Raw genomic sequence first — 24,424 nt, 5'->3', positions numbered from 1 at the left:
CTCTTTTTCTCCTCCTTCTCCTTCTTCTTTGCTTTATTGGATAGAAATAATTGTGGGGGTGCCAGGGTGGCTCAGTCGGTTCAGCATCCGACTTCAGCTCAGGTCATGATCTCGTAGTTCGTGAGTTCGAGCCCTGCATCGGGCTCTGTGCTGACAGCTTGGAGCCTGGAGCCTGCTTTGGATTCCGTGTCTGCCTCTCTCTGCTCCTCCCCACTCGCACTCTCTCTGTCTGTCTCTCTCTGTCTCTCAAAAATAATCAAACATTTTTTAAAAGTTGAAAAAAATACAATACTGTACATATGGGGGAAAAGATGATAAATCTTAGTAACATATAGAAACAACGTGCATTTTAGGGGGCTTATTTGAATGATACGTGCACACACACAGCTCAGTGCTGGCCAGAGTTTGGGGGAGCACACCCTCTCACCTGCTGCCCATGGAGTGAGAATAGCTACACTTTTCCTTTGTGTCTTTGTTATATTGGCTCTTGAGTTTAAGAACTGAGATGAGGTGGAATCTCTCCCAGTTGTCTCTTGGTAATCGTAGTTCACACACTTGTCTCACTAAACCCCCCCTCTTCTAATTTTTCATTATTCTAAACATTTATTTCACTCCACCTTATGATGTAAGCACTTAATCCCACATTTGGGGTTTTTAATCCTTTGTATCAAATTCCCTCTTATTACTTTTGTTTACCTTTTATAGCTCCCACATTAATTCTTTTCTTATTTTTCTATTTTCCTTTCTGATATTAAGCCTATTTTAGCCTCCTGAATCATCCTACTTTTAACCTCTTTTGTTCTCTTACTCATTTGAGTAATGACTTGGTTATTGTTGTACATTCGACAGTACGGTCTACCTTACAAAGTCTTTTCAGATGCCCGGTGGGTCATACACTTAAATCCATGTAAAGCGATCAGCATAGTGCCCAGCCCAGTGCATGTAGGAACTGTTAGGCATCACCATAGTCAACAGGCTCAGGGAGGTCATTTGACCTGTGTTTACACAGCTGAATATGCCATGAGAGTTTTTTTTCAATTTTTTTTTTTGTTTATTTTTTTTTAATGTTTATTTGTTTTTGAAGGAGAGAGACACAGCGTGAGTGGGGTAGGGTCAGTGACACAGAATCCAAAGCAGGCTCCAGGCTCCAGGCTGTCAGCACAGAGCCCGATGCGGGACTCGAACTCACAAGCTGTGAGATCATGACCTGAGCGGAAGTCGGATGCCCAACCGACTGAGCCACCCAGGCGCCCCACCGTGAAAGTTTCTGATGCAGTTCTTTTGGACTCATACGTGGGCAGAGAGCTGATAGAGCAGAAACTCTGAAGTCGTTCAGTTCAGCAAATACTAATGGAGTGCTCTGTTCCTTCCAAGTACAAGCTGAGATTCTAGGTTGTACATGCACATTGTCAGGAGTCATTTAGCTTAATCCGAGATTTTCACCCATTCCAAAAACATCTTTTCTGAATAGAATAAATTAGTCAAGAAATCTTTCTCATAAAGACTAAGAAGTTCATCGGGGCAGTCAGCAAGATGACAAAAAAGATTTTGCTTGATTTTTATGGGCCCTTTCCTGCTATGTCTTAGAGACAAAGACGTGTACTTTAGAGGCAGATGAATTTGAGAGGGAACCTTGGCTTTACTCTTTCCAGGGAGATAGGAGCTAGACAGGAACAAAGACTGATGGAAGGCTCTGGGCTGAGAGAACAACGGAAGATTGAATTCGGGCTTGGTTTTTAATGTGGGGGCAGGGAGGCGGAATGAGGCTGGTGTAGTCTGTTGTATTTGCTCTGAGCGGGGTGGTGGGGTCTTAGGCGCTAAGGTGACAAGGGGGAGCATGCGTGCATGGAGACTGAGAAGGAGGGGCCACAGACCCCTGGAGGAAATGGGGCCCTTCTGTTTGGTACCACTGCCTGCAACTAGCCACAACCCCAGGTGGACAAGAGGTAGGCGTAGGGTCTACTCAGAGTCGTCTCTTGAAGGAACAAGTCAGGAACCACCTTGATTAGTAGCCATTCGTTCTCATCCAGCCCACTTGCACATCCAGCCCACGTCTGTACACACCACACAGCCTTCCATTCTCTCCCTGCCTCCTTCCCCCTTTCTCTCCCTCCCACTGAACTCTAAGGGCCTGGTGGCTTCTCAGGTTCAAGTCTTTGTCCTCAGATCTTCCCTAATGCCTGGAAAATTCCCTTCACCACTCAATAGCTTTGTCATCTCGGTGACATTACTTCCTCGACGACTCCTTTTTCCTTTTCTGAAAGAAAAGGAAAATCATTAATGCCACAGGGTGGCTGGCTGCGAGATCAAATGAGATAAACAGAGAAAGGGGCCTAATATGGCCCCCAGCGTCATGCGCCCTCCTCCAGCACATCCTGTGTGCGCTCGTCCTCTCTGTTGCCATGAGCGTGTGTCTTCATCCCTTTGCACACAGAGCCCGTTTGTTCCTCAGGGACTCAAGCGGCTGTACGCCAGGTACCAGAAAACAAAGTGCCTTTCACACTGTTGCTCTCATTCTTCTTCACAGAACCCTTTAAGGGAGGAACACTTTTTCCTTTTTATAGCTGAGGCTCAAAAACTGTGAAGCAGCTTTCCCAAGAGCCACAGCTAGCCAACTATAGAGCTAAGATGCCCACTTAGCTCCGGAACTAGAGTGCTTTTCCGCACAGCTGGCCTCAGCCCTGTCATGAATTTTCAGTTGTCTAGCACGTGTTGAGGAAGAGGACATTCTCTTCCAGTTAAACTCTTGTGGTTTACTGAGAAGTCCATGCTTGCAACCCAGAGTTACACTAAGCATATCAGCCTTTTTTTTTTTTTTTTTTTGTGAGTCACATGTTCTGAATTCTCCCCCCCCCCCCCCATTAGACTCTAAGGTGCTTGAGGTTAGAGACCTTGTTTTATTCTAGTTACATATTCATGTCTTGTTCTTGGGACAGTGTTGGATGCTCACTCAATTTGTGTAGGTTGAATATATGAATGAATGTTTATAAGGTATAGAAGCACAACCCGGAGCAATTTTAATCCTAGTCTAGCTGAGAGGAAGAGGAAAGAGGGAGCAGAGAGAAACGTTCCCATCATACCAAGGTGCACACACAGACTCTGCTCAGTACAAGACCTTCCTCAGCGACACACAGCCCCTCCATTCCTGGACACATGGACATGTGCATAATCAATTGTGACTATTTGACTATTTTTCAGCTTGTGGAGAAATATGGAAACATTTTGAGCCTGCAGCTCGGTGACATGTCTTTAGTTCTTATAACTGGATTGCCCTTGATCAAAGAAGTCCTTGTCGATCAGAACCAAAACTTTGTGAACCGCCCTACAACTCCTATCCGAGAACGTATCTTTAAGAACAATGGTAAGTTTCTTAACTAATGTACGGGGTGTATGCTTGATATTTTTATGATCTGTTAAAGGTGCCCTTGTGACTGTAATTCTCCAATACTCCCAGGGAGCTGGGCCATTATAAAGTTCCTACAATTAAAGAAAGCTGGATTCCCACATTTGCTTATTAAAGGCACGCTCTTAGGGGTGCCTGCGTGGTTCAGTCGGTTAAGCATCCAACTTTGGCTCAGGTCGTGATCTCATGGTTTGTGGGTTCAAGCCCTGCATCGGGCTCTGTGCTGACAGCTCAGAGCCTGGGGCCTGCTTCAGATTCTGTGTCTCCGTCTCACTCTGCCCCTTCCCTGCTCATGCTCTGTTTCTGTCTGAAAAATAAACAAACATAAATTTTTTTTTTTTTTTTAAAGTCACTTTAGAGAACTTGGCAGGGTCCTGTCAGGGATTTGAGAGAAGCTGTGTCTCCTGCATGAACTTGCTCTGGAAGCACTGATTACTCAGTGAAAGCAGGGGAAGAGTCAGTGCATTCTTGTTCTTCCTGCTTTCCATTCAAATCTCTTCCCCTGGGAAAATTCATGTGCACCGTTTCCTTCTGCTCCTTATGGAAGTCCCTCTTCTTGCCTCTAGTTCCTCCGCTTTCTTGTTAGGGCTGTGCCCCACAAGGTATCTCAAGCCTTCCACTCTGTGTTGGAACAGTTGGGCATGAACACTTACAACTGTCATTAAATAAACATAAACATTTAAAAATCTAAATGGATAACTCAAATGTATTACTCCACCAAAGCAGCCTTTTTTTTTTTTTTCCCAGATGCTTTTTGAAATAGTTTATCTTTTTTTTTTTTAATTTTTTTTTTCAACGTTTATTTATTTTTGGGACAGAGAGAGACAGAGCATGAACGGGGGAGGGGCAGAGAGAGAGGGAGACACAGAATCAGAAACAGGCTCCAGGCTCTGAGCCATCAGCCCAGAGCCCGACGCGGGGCTCGAACTCACGGACCGCGAGATCGTGACCTGGCTGAAGTCGGACGCTTAACCGACTGCGCCACCCAGGCGCCCCGAAATAGTTTATCTTTTAACACTACCTCCACTCCATTTATTATGTGAGGCACGGTGCCAGGTACTAGCAACATGACCGTGAGTAGTGCTGACAAAATCCATGTCCTTAGGGAACTTACATTCTATTCAGAAAGACAGTATCAATGAGTGCTAATAACTTAATGCATTAGTGTCATTAAGCTGTGTGCAGGATGCATTTATCAGGGGCATCTAATCTAGCCCTGGGATTCAAGGAAAGCTAATGTAAATAAATGGCAATCAATTTAACAAAGTGAAGCAGCAGTCAGGCAGAGGGAATAGAATAGGAAAAGTCCCTTAGGTGGGAAGAAAGACAGTGAACTCCAGGAATTGAAAGGTGGCCCATGTGGCAAGTATAGGGATTAAATAGAGATAATTAGAGGGAAATTCAGCTGCTGAGTGCCAGGAATTGTTCATGCAAGTTCTTGCTAAGGGTGTTGGGTTTTATGCTCAATAACAAGGGAAACTCTAGAATTTTTTTTTTTTTAGTGATTTTTTTCATTTTATTTTTTTAATTTATTTTTTAATATGAAATTTATTGTCAAATTGGTTTCCATACAACACCCAGTGCTCATCCCAACAGGTGCCCTCCTCAATGCCCATCACCCACCCTCCCCTCCCTCCCACTCCCCATCAACCCTTAGTTTATTCTCAGTATTTAAGAGTCTCTTATGGTTTGGCTCTCTCCCTCTCTAACTTTTTTTTTCCTTCCCCTCCCCCATGGTCTTCTGTTAAGTTTCTCAGGATCCACATAAGAGTGAAGACATATGGTATCTATCTTTCTCTGTATGACTTATTTCACTTAGCATAACCGATGGAATGGGAAAAGATATTTGCAAATGACATATTAGACAAAGGGCTAGTGTCCAAAAATCTGTAAAGAACTCACTAAACTCCACACCTGAAAAACAAATAATCCAGTGAAGAAATGGGCAGAAAACATGAATAGACACTTCTCTAACGAAGACATCCAGGTGGCCAACAGGCACATGAAAAGATGCGCAACGTCATTCCTCATCAGGGAAATATAAATCAAAACCGGGGCGCCTGGGTGGCGCAGTCGGTTAAGCGACCAACTTCAGCCAGGTCACGATCTCGCGGTCCGTGAGTTCGAGCCCGCGTCAGGCTCTGGGCTGATGGCTCAGAGCCTGGAGCCTGTTTCCGATTCTGTGTCTCCCTCTCTCTCTGCCCCTCCCCCGTTCATGCTCTGTCTCTCTCTGTCCCAAAAATAAATAAACGTTGAAAAAAAAAATTAAAAAAAAAAAAAAAAAAAACACACTGAGATACCACCTCCTGCCAGTCAGAGTGGCTAAAATGAACAAATCAGGAGACTATAGATGCTGGCGAGGATGTGGAGAAACGGGAACCCTCTTGCACTGTTGGTGGGAATGCAAACTGGTGCAGTCGCTCTGGAAAACAGTATGGAGGTTCCTCAAAAAATTAAAAATAGATCTACCCTATTACCCATCAACAGCACTGCTAGGAATTTACCCAAGGGATACAGGAGTGCTGATGCATAGGGGCACTTGTACCCCCATATTTATAGAATGGTTTCAAGTGGAGAAAGGAATCATCATGTTTACATTGTACATTTATAAAACCTATGTAGGTGGCAGTGTAGAAAATGGTATACGGGGAGCAAGAGACTATTACAGCATTTTAGCTTAGAGAAGGTACTAGCTTGGACTAGGGAGGTGGCAAGAAACGATAGTAGGTTAGGCCAGGTTAGTGGCAGTGAAGATACATAGATTTAAGGTATCCAGGGGGTAAATCCAACAAGATAGGATGACCTAAATCATGGGCGATGGAAAGGAGAATGAGGTGTTGAGGTGGACACCCAAATGTCTGTCTCATGTGGAAGAGGGCAGGTGTTTAGTTTGGCTTGAGTGGGGAGTTGTATGGAGAGCATCACGAAGCCAATCATGGATACGCTGAGTTTGAAATGCTTTTAAGTCAGCAAAGTCAGGCAGACAGTTGTGTATGTCTGGAGCTCAGGGGCAGAAAGAAGTGGTCACGATCAACAGATGTCATTTAAAAGTTTAGGAGTTGATGAGATTTTCCAGGAATGGAGTATTGAGGGAGAAGAGAAGAGGTGTTAGACCTTATCTTGAAGTACTCCATTACTTCAAAATTTGATAAAAGAAGATGAACCAGCATAAGGTATGGGAAGGGAGAAAATCTGGAGGCCATGCTGTCCTGAGCAACACTGGAAGGGAGGGCTTCAGGAAAGAAGTGCTCCGTGCTACCGAAAGATCAAGCAAGATAACATTGAAAAGTTTCCCCAGGTTTGACAAAGAGGGCTGCCTTGTGGAAATGGTGGAGGCCAAAGCCAGACACTAAAAGGGGTTGCACAACACTCTGGAGGTGAAGAAAACAAAGGAGTGTGGCCTTATCTGTGTTGGAAATCAGATGATGGTCTATTGAACACACTGAGTTGTTTCTGGGGTTTTGGTTTTGTTTTTTGTTTTTTTTTTTGGGGGGGGTGGTGGCTCTTTGCCTTTCCATGTGCTATTTCTGCCTGGAATAGTCTTCCTTGCTTTCTTAAGTCATTCCTTCATCTTTCAAGTTCTAGCTTAGATAAGAGTCTCCTGGAAAGCCTTACCTCCTTACGGGTATAGATTTTTCTTGTCCATGGGTGCATTCTTAGTATGCAGCATAAAATTAATACTTAAATATACTTATGTGACTGGCAATCAAAGCATGGGCTTTGGAATCTAATTTGAACGTCTGTTCAGCTGCTTACTAACTGTAACCTTACAAAGTTGACGTTAGCCTTTGCGCCAAGTTTTTCTCATCAGCAAAATGGGAAGGCGACGTAATGATTATACCTGCCTCATAGTGTTTCTGTAAGTACCAGTGACATAATGCAGTAAAAATACCAAAGCCCCTGTAGTGCCAGCAATGCAATGCAGTAATGCTAGCCACTGTATCTACTGCATATCCAGAGATATCTACTGTATCTCTGGATAGTTTTCAAGTGCCTCAGTGCCCTTCTCCTTCCCACCAATGCACGTTGCCATACCATTTGCCAGATATTTACATTATAGAATAAGAAAACCATAATGTTGGCTTTTTTTTTTTTTTTTTCCTTCCAGGATTGATCATGTCCAATGGCCAGGCTTGGAAGGAGCAAAGAAGGTTCACCTTGGCAACACTCAAGAACTTTGGTCTAGGAAAGAAGAGCTTAGAGGAATGCATTCAGGAGGAGGCCCGTAACCTCATTCAAGCGATAGAAGAGGAGAATGGTGAGTGTTTCCTAGGACAAGTGCAGGAGATTGTGACTCATTCATTCATTGAACAGATGCTTATTAAGTGCCTTACGTACCTAACCTGTGCCCAGCATTGTGCCAGGCACTGAGCATATTGCAGTGAACAGCTAACCATGACCTTGCCTTCATAGAACTCTAGGATTAAGTGCAGGAAGATTAATATTAAACACATTACCGGTTTTAAACGCTGGTCATCAGCTTGCCTTCCCAAGTATTGACGATTTGCTATATGTCAGACCCTAAGTAGGGGACTGTGGCTAGAACCTCATAGGTGATTCTATACTTGAAATGTCCTATGTCCTATGTCCTGTAGAGGAGACTCTCTGTAGAAAATAGAAACAAACCAATCCGAAAGATCCGTCTCTTCTTCCACCTCCAGGACAGCCTTTTAACCCTCACTTCAAGATGAACAATGCAGTTTCCAATGTTATTTGCTCTATCACCTTTGGGCAACGCTTTGACTATGAGGATGCACAGTTTCAGGAACTGCTGAGGTTGCTGGATGATGTCACCTTTCAGGAGGCATCAAAGAGATGCCAGGTAAGAGGTTCTCTTTCAATATCTTGGGCTAGAATATTGGAGCCGATGTTCAAAACAGATGGGTTCTGACCTTTTGGTTTGTTTAAGCTAAAACATCACCCTTTGAAACTGACTTCACTCAAACTTACTGGAAGTCAATCTGTTGACTTTAGTGTTTTCTGATAATATAACCAGATATTTACTACATACAAAGAACATTTCTAACATTCGTGTAAAGTACAAAACGTTACATGATATACACCTATGCATCCACGTTGTTTTCTTTAAAAAGCATGATATTGCCATTGCCTTTTGAGTCCTGCCCCTCCACGTCCCTCCCTAACCCAGGCACTCCCCTGCCCCAGAAGTGTTCTTTGGTGCCTGGCTTCTCCCTCCGCAGATTGCGGATTCGTCTGTGTTAATTGCTCTTTTCTTTTTTAAATCCTGAATAGTATTTCAGTGTATGAATACACCACTGTTTGTTGCTCTGTCCCTGTCTTGATGAACAGTTGGGCTGTTTCTAGTTTGGGGATGTTATGAATAAAGCTGCCATGAACATTCTTGTACAGTTGTTCATGCGGACACGTCCATTCATTTCTCTTGAATTCATACCAGGACATAAAAGATGCCTAAAGGTTTCAAAAGCAGTAACACTACTTACATGCCCATCGGCACTTGATATTATCAATCTTCTCATTCCATAGGGTACAGACCCTTGGGATTCAAACTTCACCCCTTCCTTGGTGGGCCCTGTGCTCCATTTTGTCCCTCTGGGTCTGTGAGTCTGTCAAAAACCCTGTTCAGCTTCTTGGTCTCTCAGAAGACCAAGGTCTTTGGAAGACACTTCTATGGCCAAAGCAGCCCCAACTATTAAGGTCACATTTCTTGTATCTAGAAGTGGATTTGTTTCTATTTATTCCTGACAAACATCTTTGCCTGGAGCTTTATGGACCCAGTGAATCAAAACTGATAAAGCATTATCATGATTCCATGCGCATTAAAAGGGTGCAATGAATGTTGAGCTATTATTATTATTATCAAACTTATTTTTGAATTCCTTTTTCTCATTCCTAGTCATAGGAGTCCCTAATTCAATAACCCCATGTTCTTTGGCCCCATGAATGCAGAACCTCGGAAGTCATGAGAGTTTAGTGGGTACCCAGCTTATCTTCCCCAGGGAAAAGTAATTCCTGAGAGGGTTGGAAGGGGCAGTAGGGTAAGGCTAATAATAAGCATTTCTTGGAGTCCTCACATAGGCCAGGCATCTTGATGGACAGCAATACATACTTTACCATAGTTAATTCTTGCAAAAAAACCTTGAAAGATGAAATGGAGCGTCATGGTGTGTGCAAGCAGGTATGGGAGCGTGTAAGCAAATCCAGATAGTGATCCTCTGGCTCCGTCCTAGGTGCTGTATGGATCTCATGTCGCTCAGTCACCAGAAAAATCCTGACCCCCAATGGCAGCTGGTTAAACTAAGGAGCAACAGATTACATCATTGTTATCATCATCGTCATTATTATCAACAGAATATTATGGCTGGAAAGCAGCAGAGCTAATTGACCTGTACCTGTATCTGTTTAAGTCTGAGTGATTTTCCATTATGTCATGCTTCTTTCTACCAGAAGATATTATTAGAGAAAATGTTTTCAAAAATACTTTATTTCAGTAAAATATGTCTTATCTACATGGAGATTACATCATAGCAGGGCAGACAAATCCATAAGACATGCATCTATCATCTATCTATATCTTACACACACACACACACACACACACTTACTTGGGATAATTACCATGAAGGAGAATAAAACAGGATATGGGAACGGAGAGAGGCTGGCAGGGGTTATAGGATCATCAGGCTAAGACCACTCCAAGGAGGTGACATTTGAACAGCACCCTAATGAAGCGAGGGGTCAGAGTTATACAGATTTCAGAGGAAGGGTGTTCTAGGTGGAAGGAATAGCAAATGCAAAGACCCAAACAAGAACATCCTTGATGTCATCACAGGGGCCAGTGGTGCTGCACTGGAGAGAGTGAGAAAGAGCAAGATGGCGGGAAGTGATAGCAAAGGAGGTGACAGGTGTGTGTGGTGGCTGGCCCATGCAGAGCTTATAGGCCAGGAGCATGATGTAGAGCTTTGTCCGAAAGCCATGGCAAGTCATTGGAGAATTGAGAGCCAAGGAGTGAAATGATCTGATGAAGGTATAAAGTGATGCCCCTGGAAGCTCTGGAAAACAGACCTGGAGGGGGTTAAGAATGAAATCAGTGAGGCTGATGAAGCCTAGCACAGCATCCAGGTGAGAAATGTTGGGTGTTTGTTAGGGGTGAACGTGGCGGGGTGGTGAGCCGTGGTCTGAAACTGGACACATTTTGGATGGAGTGCTGAAGTGCTTTGCTAGAGGGTGACAGACAAGAGTCAAGGTGACCCCAAGGTTTTAAGAGCCAGTAAGTGAGAGATGGAAAGAGAATATCCATTGTTTTGTCTCAAAAAGCGAAAAATTGGCACCAAATTGTCTGAGTGTTTCATTTTTCTCACTTAGCTCTACAATGTATTTCCATGGATTATGAAATTTCTTCCTGGACCCCACCAAACACTCTTTAGCAACTGGGAGAAACTGAAATTGTTCGTTGCTCAGATGATTGAAAACCACAAGAGAGACTGGAATCCTGACCAAACAAGAGATTTTATTGACGCTTACCTCAAGGAGATGGAAAAGGTGAGGAAATCAGAGTTGTTTCCTGTTTGTTCTTAAAGAGCAAATGGGAGCGTACTCATTTCCTATTGCTGCTGTAACAAATTACCACAAACCTGGGAGCTCCAAACGACACACGTTTATTCTCTTATAGTTCTGGAGGTCAGAAGTCTGAAATCAGTGTTACTGGGCTAAAATCAAGGTGCTGGCAAGGCTGGTCCCTTCTGGAGGCCCTAGAGAAGAATCTGTTTCCTTGACTTCTCCAGCTTCTAGAGGCTGCCTTTGTTCATGGCCCCTTTTTCCATCTTCAAAGCCAGCATGGAGCATCTTCTCTGCTACCATCCTTCTCTTGCCTCTCTCTTATAAAGACCTTTGTAATTACTTTGGAGCCACTGGAATGATCCAGAATCATCTTCCCATATCAAAATTCTTTTTTTTTTTTTTTTAATTTTTTAATGTTTATTTAGTACAGAAGGACAGAGTGTGAGTAGGGGAGGGGCAGAGAGAGAGAGGAAGACACAGAATCTGAAGCAGGCTCTAGGCTCTGAGCTGTCAGCACAGAGCCCAACGAGGGGTTCAGACTTATGAACCATGAGATCATGACCTGAGCTGAAGTAGAATGCTCAACCGACTGAGCCATCCAGGGGCCTCCTGCCATATCAAAATTTTTAACTTAATCGTATCTATAATGTCCCTTTTAGCATATAAGGTAACACCCACAGGTTCCAGAGACTAGGATATGGACATCTCTGTGGGTCATTATTTAGCTTACCACGGGGAGTCAAAATAGAAGCAGTATTTCATAGAGTGTAGAAGCAGCATTAATTCAGGATTGATGAGGCAGGTAGAAATAAGGATAGGGGTAAATGATATTTGGCTTGAGTCCTTGGGGATACTCAAATACTGCCTGTTCATCTTCTATTCTCTGCTCTTTGCCCATATCTGAAGGAGCTATACACAAAAGGAAAGCTAACAGTTGAGCTTCAAAGAACTCTTTCATTGTTATTTGGATCTGGGCCCAGTTGCCTGCCCCTTCCCTCACCCCCAGTGCAGAACACAAGAAAAGCTGAGTTGGATGCCAGAGTTCAGCCTCAGGGCCTGAGTGGGACTTCTGCCTTCCTCTTTGATCTTCCTATCATCTACTTTCCAACATTATAGGAAAGAAGGAGGGAAAAGCCAAATTGGATGTGTAGCCTTTAGCCCAGTCACCCCTGTGTTCAATATACCTCGATGCACCAGTATCACTGTCATAATCGTTGACTCGTCAGATTAGTTGTGTCTCCTCTTGGGATTGACCAGACTGGTAGGTTTCTATCCATCTCCCCTTTTATCTCACCTTACTGGCATAACATTAGTAGAAGCATTGATTTCTCCACAAAGGAGGAGACGTCACTTGCTAAATGCTGTGCAGATATGGAGCCACACACTGAGCAGATTGTTGGCAAATTGAAGCTTCCGGGGCAAAGTGGTAAAGATGAAGGAATTCCATGAGGAATGGTTGATGGAATGAGAGTGGTTTCACCTAGAAAGGAAGACATTAACAGGGAGATACGAGCATAGTTCTCCATAAGAGGAATTCAGATTATTCTTCCTGGTATCAGTACAAACACGTTGAGTATTTGTTATGTGCTCTTTTCATCTCATGTAATTTATAGTGTCATCTTAAGGGGCATGTGTATTTCATTGCTATTTTCTGAAACAGGAAACTGAAGCACAGAGAGATTAAGTGACTTGCCCTAGGTCATACAGAGAGTGAATGGTGTAGCTAATATTGAAACCCTAGTCTGTCTTTCCACTGAACTGCTTCTCTTCCCACTGTACTAATAGATTCTCCCAAATTATAGATATAAAAAAAAATTAAGTGTCTTGATTTTCATCCACCAAAGCCAGCAAAAGTTTCCAGCACTTGGGAAGAGAGGATGCTAATGATATTGCTGTAGTAAGTCTCTACCTCTTGAGATGGCCAAAGGGAAAGATATTTCTCCTGGGAATCTTTTCTTCCACATTCTCTCCCTAGGATGAAGCCCCTGTGTGTTGTAGCAACCAAGAACCCACTGAATAAACCTATAACCTTGTGCTTTCTAGAATAGGGGCAATGCTACTTCAAGTTTCCACGAAGAAAACCTCATCTACAGCACCCTGGACCTCTTCTTTGCTGGAACGGAGACAACTTCCACAACACTGCGCTGGGGTCTGCTTTATTTGGCCTTATACCCAGAAATCCAAGGTGAGCATGCCAGTGAATGTGCCTGGGGCAGGACAGAATGGTGTCTCCTAGAGCATACGACCCCCAAGTTGGGACTAGAAGATAGGATGGTAGAATGGAAAAACAGTCTTGAGGTGAGGTGGACTTGAGAATGGGCACATTCTTCAATTTTCCTGTTAGGACTGTGATGGGTTCACATAATCCCAGTGTAACAGAGTCCCTGCCCTCAGGAAACTCAGAATCTAGAGTGAAAACAGTGAAGTCAATGGACACTGTGGTGAGTTTCAGGAAAAGACTTACATTCTTATACGAATGTATCTTGTTACAAGCTTCTAGCCTTTAAAGTCATGTCTTCCATTGGCCTGTGGATAATGTTCAGACTCCTGAGTCTGGAATATCATGCTCTCTGATGTTCCTTCTTCTGCCTGTCCAGCCTTAGCTCCACCCACCGTACATGGTGGCCTCACTAAATTACATGCTGTTTTCTTTGCACTGTCCTTATTCATGCCTCTGCCATCAAGCTTGCTCTTCCCTCTCATCTGCTTCCCCCTTTTCTCTACATGGTAAATCACCAGGTGTGCCTGAAGAATCTGCTCAAATACAACCTCCTCTAAGATGCTTTCCCACTCTAATAGGAAACTACTTACTCTAGAGATGACTTTATTATTACTGGATTATTTTCCTCCTCTAGAGATAACCTAACACACCTCCATTACTATGCGATTGCACATTATTCATATATCTTCCCCAAAGACTGCCATCCATTTAAAGGCAGTGACTGTTATAATCTTTTTTTTTTTTTTTTTTTTTTCTTCTCTCCAGGACCCAGAGCAAATTTGAGCTGGAGAGATGGGATGCTAGGATACAGTTTTTCAAACTTTGGATAACAGTTTATTAACGGGATATAAAATCAATTTAGTGGATCAAGACCAACATTTTTTCCTAAACTAAAAATAAAGATCAGAGTACTTCCCATGTACGAAGGATAAGATTGTTCATCAAACTTTATTTCTTTCCATATATTTACAGTAAAAGTATGTTTTATGATTCATGATGTAAAATGCATTTGGAACTCTGAATTACATTTTCTAAAAAGTTTAAAAGCTATCTCATTAGGATATAGAGTTGGCTTCTGTAATAGGGTCTCCAAAATAACAATAGCTTAAAATGATAGGGGCACCTGGGTGGCTCAGTCAGTTGAGCATCCAACTTCAGCTCAGGTCATGATCTCACAGTCCATGAGTTCAAGCTCAGAGCCTGGAGCCTGCTTCAGATTCTGTGTCTCCCTCTCTCTCTGCCCCTCCCCTACTTTCTCTCTCTCTCTCTCTTTCTCAAAAATAAATAAATATTAAACAAAAATTTTAAATGATAGTTTATAGCCATCTTCACAGCACCATTATTCACAGTAGCCAAAAGGTAGAAACAACCCAAGCGTCTATCAATGGAAGAAAGGATGAATAAAATACGGAATACATTGCAATATTATTCATCCTTAAACAGGAAGGCATTTCTGACATGTGTTATAACACTGATGAACCTTGAAGACATTATGCTAAATTAAATAATACAGTCACGAAAAGACATATACTGTATAATTCCATTTCTATGAGGTTTCTACAGTAGGCAAATTCATAGAAACAGGAAGTAGAATGGGGGTTGCCAGGAGTTAGGGTAGGAGAAAATGAGAAGTTATTGTTTAGTGGATGTACAGTTTCAGTTTCTCAAGATAAAAAGTTCTGGAGATTGGTTGCACAATGTGAATATGCATAACATTATTAAACTATACACTTAGATGTGGTTAGCATGGTAAATTTTAGGTCACATATATTTTACCATAATTTTCAAAACTCAAATGGTCAGGAAAAAAAATTCTAGGGGTGCCTGGGTGGCTCAGTCAGTTGCGCGTCTGACTCTTGATCTCAGCTCAGGCAGGTCAAGATCCCAGGGTCATGGGATCAAGCCCCATGTTGGGCTCCACACTTAGCACAGGGCCAGGTTAAGTTTCTCTCTCTCTCCCTCTGCCCCCTCCCCCGCTCACTCTCTCTAAAATAAAAATAAAATATATTTTAAAAATTCTTATTTCTGTCAAAATTAAAAAATGTAAGCTTGACTCAGCAGAGCACTTTGGGTTCTAAGCTTCTTCCAACATGTTGCTCTGTTGTATCTAGAATGATGGCCTTGTTTATACTCTTAAAGATGGCTCACCTTGAGGGCTGCCTTTCCACAAGTGGGAAGGGAAGAAGGAAACACCCTTCCTTTAAGGACATGTTTCAAGTACCAGACATTCCTTCTACATTATTCTATTGACCAGAACTTAATCACATGGTCACACTTACAAGGGAATCTGGGAATTGTAGTATGTAGCTGGGTAACCAGGCGTCCAGCTAAAAATCTCTTATTGTAGAAAAAAAAAAGGAAAACAACTATATTGGGGCACAATTAGAAGCGTCTTTGATGTGTTGGGTGCTCACCTAAACCAGTTCGTGTAAATCTCAAGACGCCCTTAAGAGGAAGGTAGATTTATCCTTACTGGTAAGAAGAGAAAACAGCCTCACAGAGTTTAAGTAACTTGCAGTAGTAATGTCGTAGAGCAAGAGTTTGCAACCAGATTTGTCTAAAACCCAGGCCCACTTTCCACTCATATAATTCCTGAGAAATCAGAGTCTATAGAGCCTGCTATAGTTTTAGCCATTTTGATCCTGGTTATGCCATTCGTTAGTTTAATCGGGCTTAAGGAAAGTCGTGGAAGAGTAGAATAATAGAACCTTCTTTTCCAGAAAAAGTCCAAGCTGAGATCGACAGGGTGATTGGCCAGTCGCACATACCAAGCACAGCCGCTCGAGAGTCCATGCCCTACACCAATGCCTTCATCCATGAGGTGCAACGAATGGGAAACATCATCCCCCTGAATGTGCCCAGGGAAGTGATAGATGATACCATGCTAGCTGGCTACTACCTGCCCAAGGTAACCGGGGACTCTCAGCCTCAGATCTTCAAACCCATCTTTTAGAGCTCTGAACTGGAAAGTGACTCATACTCTTGCCTTAGGGAATCACTTAAATGGGAAAGAGATATATTATACCTGAGAAAATACTAGTTTTTTTCTCCATGTGTGATCTTTGGAACATTAATCCAATGAGACGTTAATAGGTATTAGGGAGGGGAAAGGGGATTCCTAGGTCAAATATGTTTAGGCAGAGACCGGCTTTTCTTTGCTGTGGGATGTCTCAGTGGGTTTTTTTGTTTGGTTTTACTATGTAGTGTGCATTATGCGTCTTTGTGGGGATACAGCAAGCAGCAGTTCTCAGACTTTGCCATGGAGCCCTTTTCTTTGCCTTTGTGGAGCTTCTCACAGTGCTAGGAACATGCCAGACTTGGAAAATTCTGCTTCACAATCCTGGGGTTCTAGAACATTAAAATAGGAAGGGACATTTGAGACCACCTGGGTCAATATCACATTAATGCTGGAGTATTTTTTCCAGCTTTTACTTACAGACCTGTCATGGGACTGCCTCACAAAGGAAACCAGTCCAGGTGTATGCAATATGAATTATTAGAAAAAGAAAGGAACCAATACTTATTAAGCAATGAGTATGTAACATGGACTATATAGATTCTTTCAAAATGTATTCATCAGTCTTCAGAATACCTATTATTCCCATTTTATAAATTGGAAAGTGGAGGCTCAGGAGTGATAAAGCTTGCATAAGATCTCTCAACTACAAAGAGACAAGAGTTGGGTTCCAGAACCAGATCGGTTTGTTTCCCAGGCTCATCTTTTTTGTACTACACCATGTTCTCTCCACAGGAGTTGCCTTACTTGGACTTTAAAAGAGTCTCCCTGCAAGTGTTCTCAGTTAGCCCCTGTTAAATTCCTGTCCTCACAAAGGAAATTCTGTTCTCTCTCTGCCCACCAGCCTTAAGATCTAGGCAGACAGCTCTCCTCTGCCCTCTGGTGTCATCTCTGCCCATTGCACATTTACAGTTCCTTTGCTTTCTCAGGGTGTCGGTCGGCTTCTGTGGATCCATTCCAGTTTGTCTAGATCCCTCTGTGTGTGTCTTACCGGGAACTTCTCTCAACAGGCAGAACCAGGGGAGCTTACCTATTCCTATCCTATTCCTACGGCTGTTTCCATTCACTGTTTTCTTATTGATAGACATCTCGTGGGTGAAGGCTTAAGTCTAAATTATTTCACAGGTGCAGTTTGCATTTTTCTAGCAATTCATTTAGCTCAACAGACTCATTCTACCACTGGCTTTAAAGATCAGCTTTAATAAAGATCCTGGGAACTGAGAGATCTTAGTGACTATATCTTGTAGAGGCCAGGAGCCATGCCTTTGACATGAACTAGACCTTGTACAGATCACGGCTTTACCTCTTCCCACTGCGTAACTCTGGGCATATCACTTAACCTCTCAGAGCTAAGACTTATCTATCTGTAAAATGCCATTTAAAACTACTTCATGGATGGAGAGAAAATGAGGTCATGCATGTAGTGTTTAGTGTAGAAAGTGCTCAAAATAGCAGTGATCTACTAACTTAACAAATATCCAGTACGCATCTAAAAGGCTCCCACCTGGGAAAACAACTCTGAACAAAATAATCATGCAAGTATATACTTATAAACCACGGAAACTGCCCAGAAGGGAGAACCCGCTGGTTTCCATAAAGATACAGGACAGCTGGAATGGGGAGGAGAGGCACGAGTGGTCTGAGAGGGCTTCCAAAGGGAAGTGGTGTGTGAGCTGAGGATTAACGAGTGATGGAGAGTTAGCTCAGTGACAAAGTAGGGAGGAAGGGCATCCGGGCAAGGAGAACAGCTTATAAAAAGGCCTAGAAATGAGTGGGAACATAGCATGTTTGGGAAGCTGAAAGAAGGCGTCTGGAGTGCAAGTGCAGGAAGAAGGAGAGTGGTCCAGACAGGGGTCAGGAGATGGGTCTCTCCCCTAAGGGTGATGGGAAGCCAGTGAAGGGTGTTCAAGGTGTGGGTGGGCGGCTGGGGGTTGGCATCATTCTATCATGTCCACAGCTCACTCTGCTTTTAGAGCGTGGAGCAGATTGAAAGGCGAGAGAGGCCACGGGCATGGTGGGCAGCTCTTACAAGACTGTAGGCAAGGCAGCTGGTAGCCTGGATCAGAGGCGGGGGTGGACACAGAATGGAAGTGACAGAACCGAGAGACATTTAAAGTAAAAGTGAGCCGCCTCACTAAAGGATTGAAGGCAGAATGAGGGAAAGGGAGACAACACAGAGGACTTCTTGTTTCTCGTTGTGTCCTTCGATGAATAGTGGTTCCCTTCACTGGGGGACCTGATCTTATTATTAAGCCTTCTGTGGAGTATACCAGACACTAAAGGGAAGAGAATGGGAAAAAGAGAGATGCATGGGGTATCTTTTACCTGGGTAGAGCTGCCAGAGTTATCACTTTGCTGAGTGGCTGGGTTGATTTGGGTATGGTACTGACTAGCTAGCTGTTGCATTATTCTCTCTGGTGTAGACATGTCCCTGTAGAAAGATCCATTCTACAGTCAGTAGAAGCTACACTTCTCTGATAAAATTCCCTGCAAGCCCATCATTTTAAGCTATACCATTGCAAAGAGCAGGTTGGCTGGGGGCTGGGGGGGGGGTGGGTAGGGGTTAGGCTCAGAAGACAGTGAGTTGGGGAGTGTGAGGGAGTCTGCACTTCTGAGTACACGTGTTGCATGGGTCAAGCCTCGCCTGAGTGTTTTCTGCCTTTTCTAGGGAACCGTGATCGTTACCAATCTGACTGCACTGCACAGGGACCCAACAGAATGGGCCACCCCCGACAGGTTCAATCCGGAGCATTTTCTGGAGAATGGACAGTTTAAGAAAAGGGAATACTTTCTGCCTTTCTCAGTAGGTGAGTTGTGACAAAAGGAGTGTGAGAATCCACAGTCCCTCTTTTGGCCCTTCCCTACCCTTTTCCCCGTCATGCTTGGCTTTTTGAAGGTTTCCAGATAGCCCTGTTCAGCGTGACTCCCCTCCTGCTGTTCTCCGCACCTGTGGATTCCTTACTTCCTCAGCCCTTGCTTGCATCTGATGGAGGTTTTGGCTTTACTTTGTTCTGTTCCCCAGAGCACTGGGGACAGAGATTCAGTCCCCATCTCTCGCTCACAAAGAAGGTTGGATATTTGCTATCTCTATAGAGGTTTTAAATGTCTCAAGTTCTTTTTAAAAGCCACCCACTCACATAGAGCTAGAGGCAATTTATAAAAATAGGATGCGGGGCGCCTGGGTGGCGCAGTCGGTTAAGCGTCCGACTTCAGCCAGGTCACGATCTCCCGGTCCGGGAGTTCGAGCCCCGCGTCGGGCTCTGGGCTGATGGCTCAGAGCCTGGAGCCTGCTTCCGATTCTGTGTCTCCCTCTCTCTCTGCCCCTCCCCCGTTCATGCTCTGTCTCTCTCTGTCCCAAACATAAATAAACGTTGAAAAAAAAAAAAATTAAAAAAAAAAAAAATAAATAAATAAAAAAAAAAAAAATAGGATGGGGGTGGGGCAAGGAAAGGGGCTACTTGTTTATCATTATGGCCATCAGGAATGACTCTGGATGCCACTGTCCTAACTAGGTGGGATTCTACCCTAAGAGGCGCTTTTGATTTTTACAATTTTAATTACCCTTTAAAAATCTGGCTAATACATTTATATGGTACAAAGCTTGTAAAGTACAAAAGAGGATATAGTGAAAACTCTCACATGTTTCTAAGCCAGCCGTTCCAAAAGGGTGTTTTAATTCTTAACATTGTAAAAAGGAATAACAAAAATTCTTAGAATATTCCAGGTATTGAGTTAGGGTATGTTGCTTAGATTTTTTTTCAAGTAATTCCCCGATTCCTGAATTCTATAAAGATTTCTTGGGCATCTATTACGTGTCAAGCATCAACTCTGAGGATCTGACAATGAATGAAGTGGAAAAGAAAAAAAAAACTGCTCTCATTAGCATGTGCTCTGGTGTAACATTGCAGGGTTCACATTACTAGAACCACTTCAAAGATAAAGAGACTGAGGCTTAGAAGGGTAACTATGACATCTAAAGTCATCAAATTCATGTGGCAGAGCTAGAACTCAGTGTTAACCAGATTTATCAAAAACTAAAGCCTATGTTCTTAGCACTGTCTCCTAAACATACACATATATGTACGTATATATAATAATATAGTTATATTATTTAGTTATATACATATAACTAAATGCTACACGGAGCCCATACTGTGGAATGCACGATAGTCTGCTTATCATTAACTTAAAAATAAATACAGATTGCTTTTCTGATCCAATATCTTTTTGCTGTTGATGACACTAGGGCTCAGAAGGGGAGGAACTGGAATATGAACCCATGTGATAAGACCTGAAGTCCAAGGTGCAGCACCGCCCTGAGTGTTATCTGGGCTGATTTCTGATTAGAGCTTCTTTGTCTTTCTTCACCTGATTCCAAGTCATCTTTGCTCACATTGGACAAATCCCTCCCTGATAGGAAAGCTGCTGTGAGATATAGGAATACCTTCCAGTCTTCTGTCTACAGTAACTTCAAGTTTTATATTTCAGTACCAAGTCCCAGCCGTCTATTTCAAGGATTGGATTATAATTATTTTTGCCTCACTGGTGCTTTGCTATTGAGAATTTTATCACACCCTCTTAATTACAGACTTCATTTGCAAGCACATTATCTCATTTAATCTTTGCAGCCACCCAGTTATTAATAACTAGGAAAGCGATCAGTATTTCCTTTCTTCATATAAGGAAACTAAGAATAACACAGTGGTTTCTTATCCAAGGAATGAGGCAGAACAGGGCCTACGAGTTAAGGTTTTATACTTCTCATCTACTGCTGTCTTTAGCACAACTAGAATATAACTCTCTTCCCCCTTCAAGTCCCTTTCACTTTGATTCAGAGTTCATTCCACAGGTGTCAGCATACGTACGCATAACAAACAGTCCACGAACGCAGTGGCTTAAAATGATAAGTTATTAAAACAATATTAGTGCTTACAAATCTACACTTCAATTAGGGAGTTCTGGTCTTAGCTGGGTGTGTTTATGTGTTTGGGAGGTCAGCTGGCTGAAAGGCTGATCTGGGACCTCAGCAGCAACCACAGGGCTTTCCATGTTACCTCTCATTCTCTGTCAAGCTAGCCTGAGTTTGTTTACATGGTAGCCATAAGATCCCAAGGAGGAGAATGGGTGGAGCTAGAGAGTGTAATGCTAAGCCAAATAAGTCAGAGAAAGACAAATACCATATTTCACTCATAGGTGGAATTTAAGAAACAAAGCAAACCAGCAAAGGAAAAAAAAAAAAAAGAAGAGAGAAAGACAAACCAAGAAACAGACTCTTAACTATAGAGAACTGAGGGTTACCAGAGGGGAGGTGGGTGAGGGATGGGTGAAAAAGGTGATGGGGATTAAGGAGTGCATCTGTTGTGAGGAGCACTGAGGAATGAATAGTACTGTTGGAGCACTATGGTGTACTCCTGAAACTAATTTAACACTGTATGTTATCTATCCTGCAATTAAAATAAACAGCTTTGTAAAAAAAAAAAAAAAAAAATGCCAGTCATGGAAGTTGAGGCATCACTTGCATGTCAGCCAAATGCAACAGCTGACACTCAACTGGTCCTTTTACAATAAAGGGCACTATCAGGACCACTGGCAAAACCTGACTGGGGATCTCAGGAGGAAATGGTGGTGATGCATCGGTGTTTCCTTGAGTTGGTGGCTATATTGTAGTTATGTCGAGAATGTCCCTGTTTGTAGGAAACACATACTAAAGAGTTCACAGGTAATGTAGACAGTGTATGTTCAGATAACTTGGGAGAAACAAGCTCTTTGTATTATTTTTGCAACTTTTCTGTACTTTGAAAGTGTTTCAGAATAAAAGGCATGATAGGGAAAGTATAACAGTAAATAACTGTAACATACAGAAAGCTATCTTAATAATACTGCCATCCAAAATGTTTCACTTAAGAAGTGTTTTCAATCATATTCTTCCAATTTTTGAGAATTAACCAGATGAAGTTAATGCTAAGCTCTTTCGCAGCTAGAATATTTATTATTATCCAGGTGATGTGTTAAAATACTTTGTTTTGCTGTGTAAGTTACTGAATTCTTTGCTCTATTAGGATTCAGTATGTAGCCCACACAATATATAAAATAAGGTTCCCATCTTACACACACACTCACACACACACACACACACACACACACACACACACAGAAGTTTCCCTTGATAACTGAAGAGGTTACTTAATTAGTCCCAAATCACAGGGCTAGAATTGGAGTTGAACTGGCTCTCCCTTCTTCTGCTTCCAGGTCCTCCCTCACTAACAGGGATTGGGATGTGGCTAGGTTGGTGCCAAGTGTGAGCTAAGGGATCCAGCAAGGGCCCCACATCAGAAGCAAAAACCCCACTGGGGGAAAGACCACTGTATATAAGAAGGACTATTCAAGGAGGAAACCTGAGATAATTCCAATGCAAAGGGCCATCAATGGCCGTGAGGTCCCCAGTCATTGAGAAGGAAAACACGACATGGGGGACAGATGTCCTACATTTTAGAAAACCTGCTCTGACATTCACTGGCTTCTACTTTTCAACAGTTTTGTTATCTGCTAGTGTTGTTGTTTGCGGATTGATTTTGAAAAGTCTTCAGGCTACACATTCACCTTCTAGGTCAACCCAGGCCTCCCTCCTCTTCGGGTCCCTCACCCTGTACCTTCGCCCTGTGCGTCAGCTGCTTGACCCTTGAAAGCATTGGAGTCCAGACCTATACTCGGCCTGGCTGGCTATCAGATTAAAGGAGCCTCCATACGTAAAGCCGTGGGTCCTTCCAGCCCCTTCTCCTACTCAGGTTTTGCAAGAAGTAGATGTCAGCCCCACACTAGATGGGAAGATGACCTATCTTATGCTTTTGTCTTCCAGGAAAGCGGGTGTGCCTTGGAGAACAGTTGGCCAAGTCTGAGCTGTTTATCTTCCTCACTTCCCTTGTGCAAAAATTTACCTTCAGGGCCCCAGACAATGAGAAGTTGAGTCTGAAGTTCAGAATGGGCATCACAGTCTCCCCGGTCAGCCACCGCCTCTGTGCAGTCCCTCGGTCTTGAAGTTGTCAGGGAGTGACCCTGAGGGACGATCGGAGGAATTGGATTCAGGAAGCTCCATGCAAATCCCAGCTTTGCTGTCTCCTCTGATGGAGCCTTGAGCAGATCTTTTATGTTGTGAATGATTTACCCTTTTCATCCAGGAGATGAAAAGCAGATAATGGTTCCTGCTCTCAAGGAAGAACTATTACAAAAATCAGAGGGCGAATGGACTTTGAGTGATTCGGAAACCATAAAGCTTATCATAAAAGTTCTAGCTGAAATCTGCCTCTTTCTTGCCAGCTTCCTTAGACACGGATTTGCTTCTGGCCTGTGGAGGTAGTTCAGGTCAAAGTGGTGCCAAATGGTTGGTAAGAGAATGTGGACCCTGAGGCAGCCAGAGGCTAGCCACAAATGCGCTCACTCGTGGTAGCACTGTGCAAGCATTATCTTGCTCCGGCCTCAGAATGGCCCTCTGGCAAGTCAGCAGGGCAACTGTCACCCCCTATTTATAGGCGGGTTTCTAAGAAGCAGCAGTTTGTAAGGTTTACCTAAAGAAACACTACCTTGACCTTGAACTCAGGAGCAAGCAGAGGGCGACCACTGTCAACTAAACCTGGGGAACAGGTTTGGGAAACAATGTGGAATTATCTTCTTTGAGGGTCACTCTTTGCCTCAATTCCTCTATCAGGCATTTATTCTCAAGCTGTTCACATTGGATTTAACTATGTGGTGGGTGTGAGTTTTCTTGCAAGTAGATGGGTCAGTTTTTGAATGGTAAGTATTACCAGCCTAAACTCAACTGAACCCTGGTATAGTAGTTTATAGTAGGGAACCAGAAATGCCAGGATCCTGCTCAACCCTTCTGTACGTATTTGCTGAAGGGAGACAATGGCCATAAAATGGAAGGCCGAGTAACACTCATGGTCCGTGGAGTTTTGACACCAACCCCAATGCAAACACACACAAAGCCACCTGGGAAACTGGACTAAACCACATAGAAGATCTTTTTTTCCCTAAGGCAGAGACTCTGTGTGCTTCTGCCTGCTCTTTTGGAACTTTGCTACCACCAGTGAATCAAGCTCCTGTTACCCTGATGGATGACGAGAAACACATAGCCCAGGCATTACTGTTATGTTGCCCTGGCTGCCAGCTACCCAACCACCCGAGCTGTGCTCAGACCCTCCGACATGAGCTGGACCTGAGCACATCCAGCAGCCGCACGAACGTAGAT

The 24,424-nt window shown here is 43.2% G+C and overlaps 1 protein-coding gene across 1 annotated transcript in view; it reads left to right on the top strand.

Annotated features, from left to right (window-relative positions):
* The window catches only part of LOC123597980 (cytochrome P450 2J2), a 30,775-nt gene extending 7,301 nt beyond the window's left edge, over window positions 1-23,474 (top strand). Inside the window, exons 2-9 of the mRNA XM_045477603.1 lie at window positions 3,199-3,361; window positions 7,512-7,661; window positions 8,065-8,225; window positions 10,748-10,924; window positions 12,986-13,127; window positions 15,884-16,071; window positions 18,848-18,986; window positions 23,036-23,474. Of these exons, the coding sequence (XP_045333559.1) occupies window positions 3,199-3,361; window positions 7,512-7,661; window positions 8,065-8,225; window positions 10,748-10,924; window positions 12,986-13,127; window positions 15,884-16,071; window positions 18,848-18,986; window positions 23,036-23,214 (1,299 nt within the window). The 3' untranslated portion in view covers window positions 23,215-23,474. The remainder of the gene's footprint in view (window positions 1-3,198; window positions 3,362-7,511; window positions 7,662-8,064; window positions 8,226-10,747; window positions 10,925-12,985; window positions 13,128-15,883; window positions 16,072-18,847; window positions 18,987-23,035) is intronic.
* Window positions 23,475-24,424: the final 950 nt, after the last annotated feature.

Source organism: Leopardus geoffroyi, chromosome C1 (assembly GCF_018350155.1).
Source record: "Leopardus geoffroyi isolate Oge1 chromosome C1, O.geoffroyi_Oge1_pat1.0, whole genome shotgun sequence".
Classification (NCBI taxonomy): domain Eukaryota; kingdom Metazoa; phylum Chordata; class Mammalia; order Carnivora; family Felidae; genus Leopardus; species Leopardus geoffroyi.
This window is presented reverse-complemented; position numbering and strand designations above follow the sequence as displayed.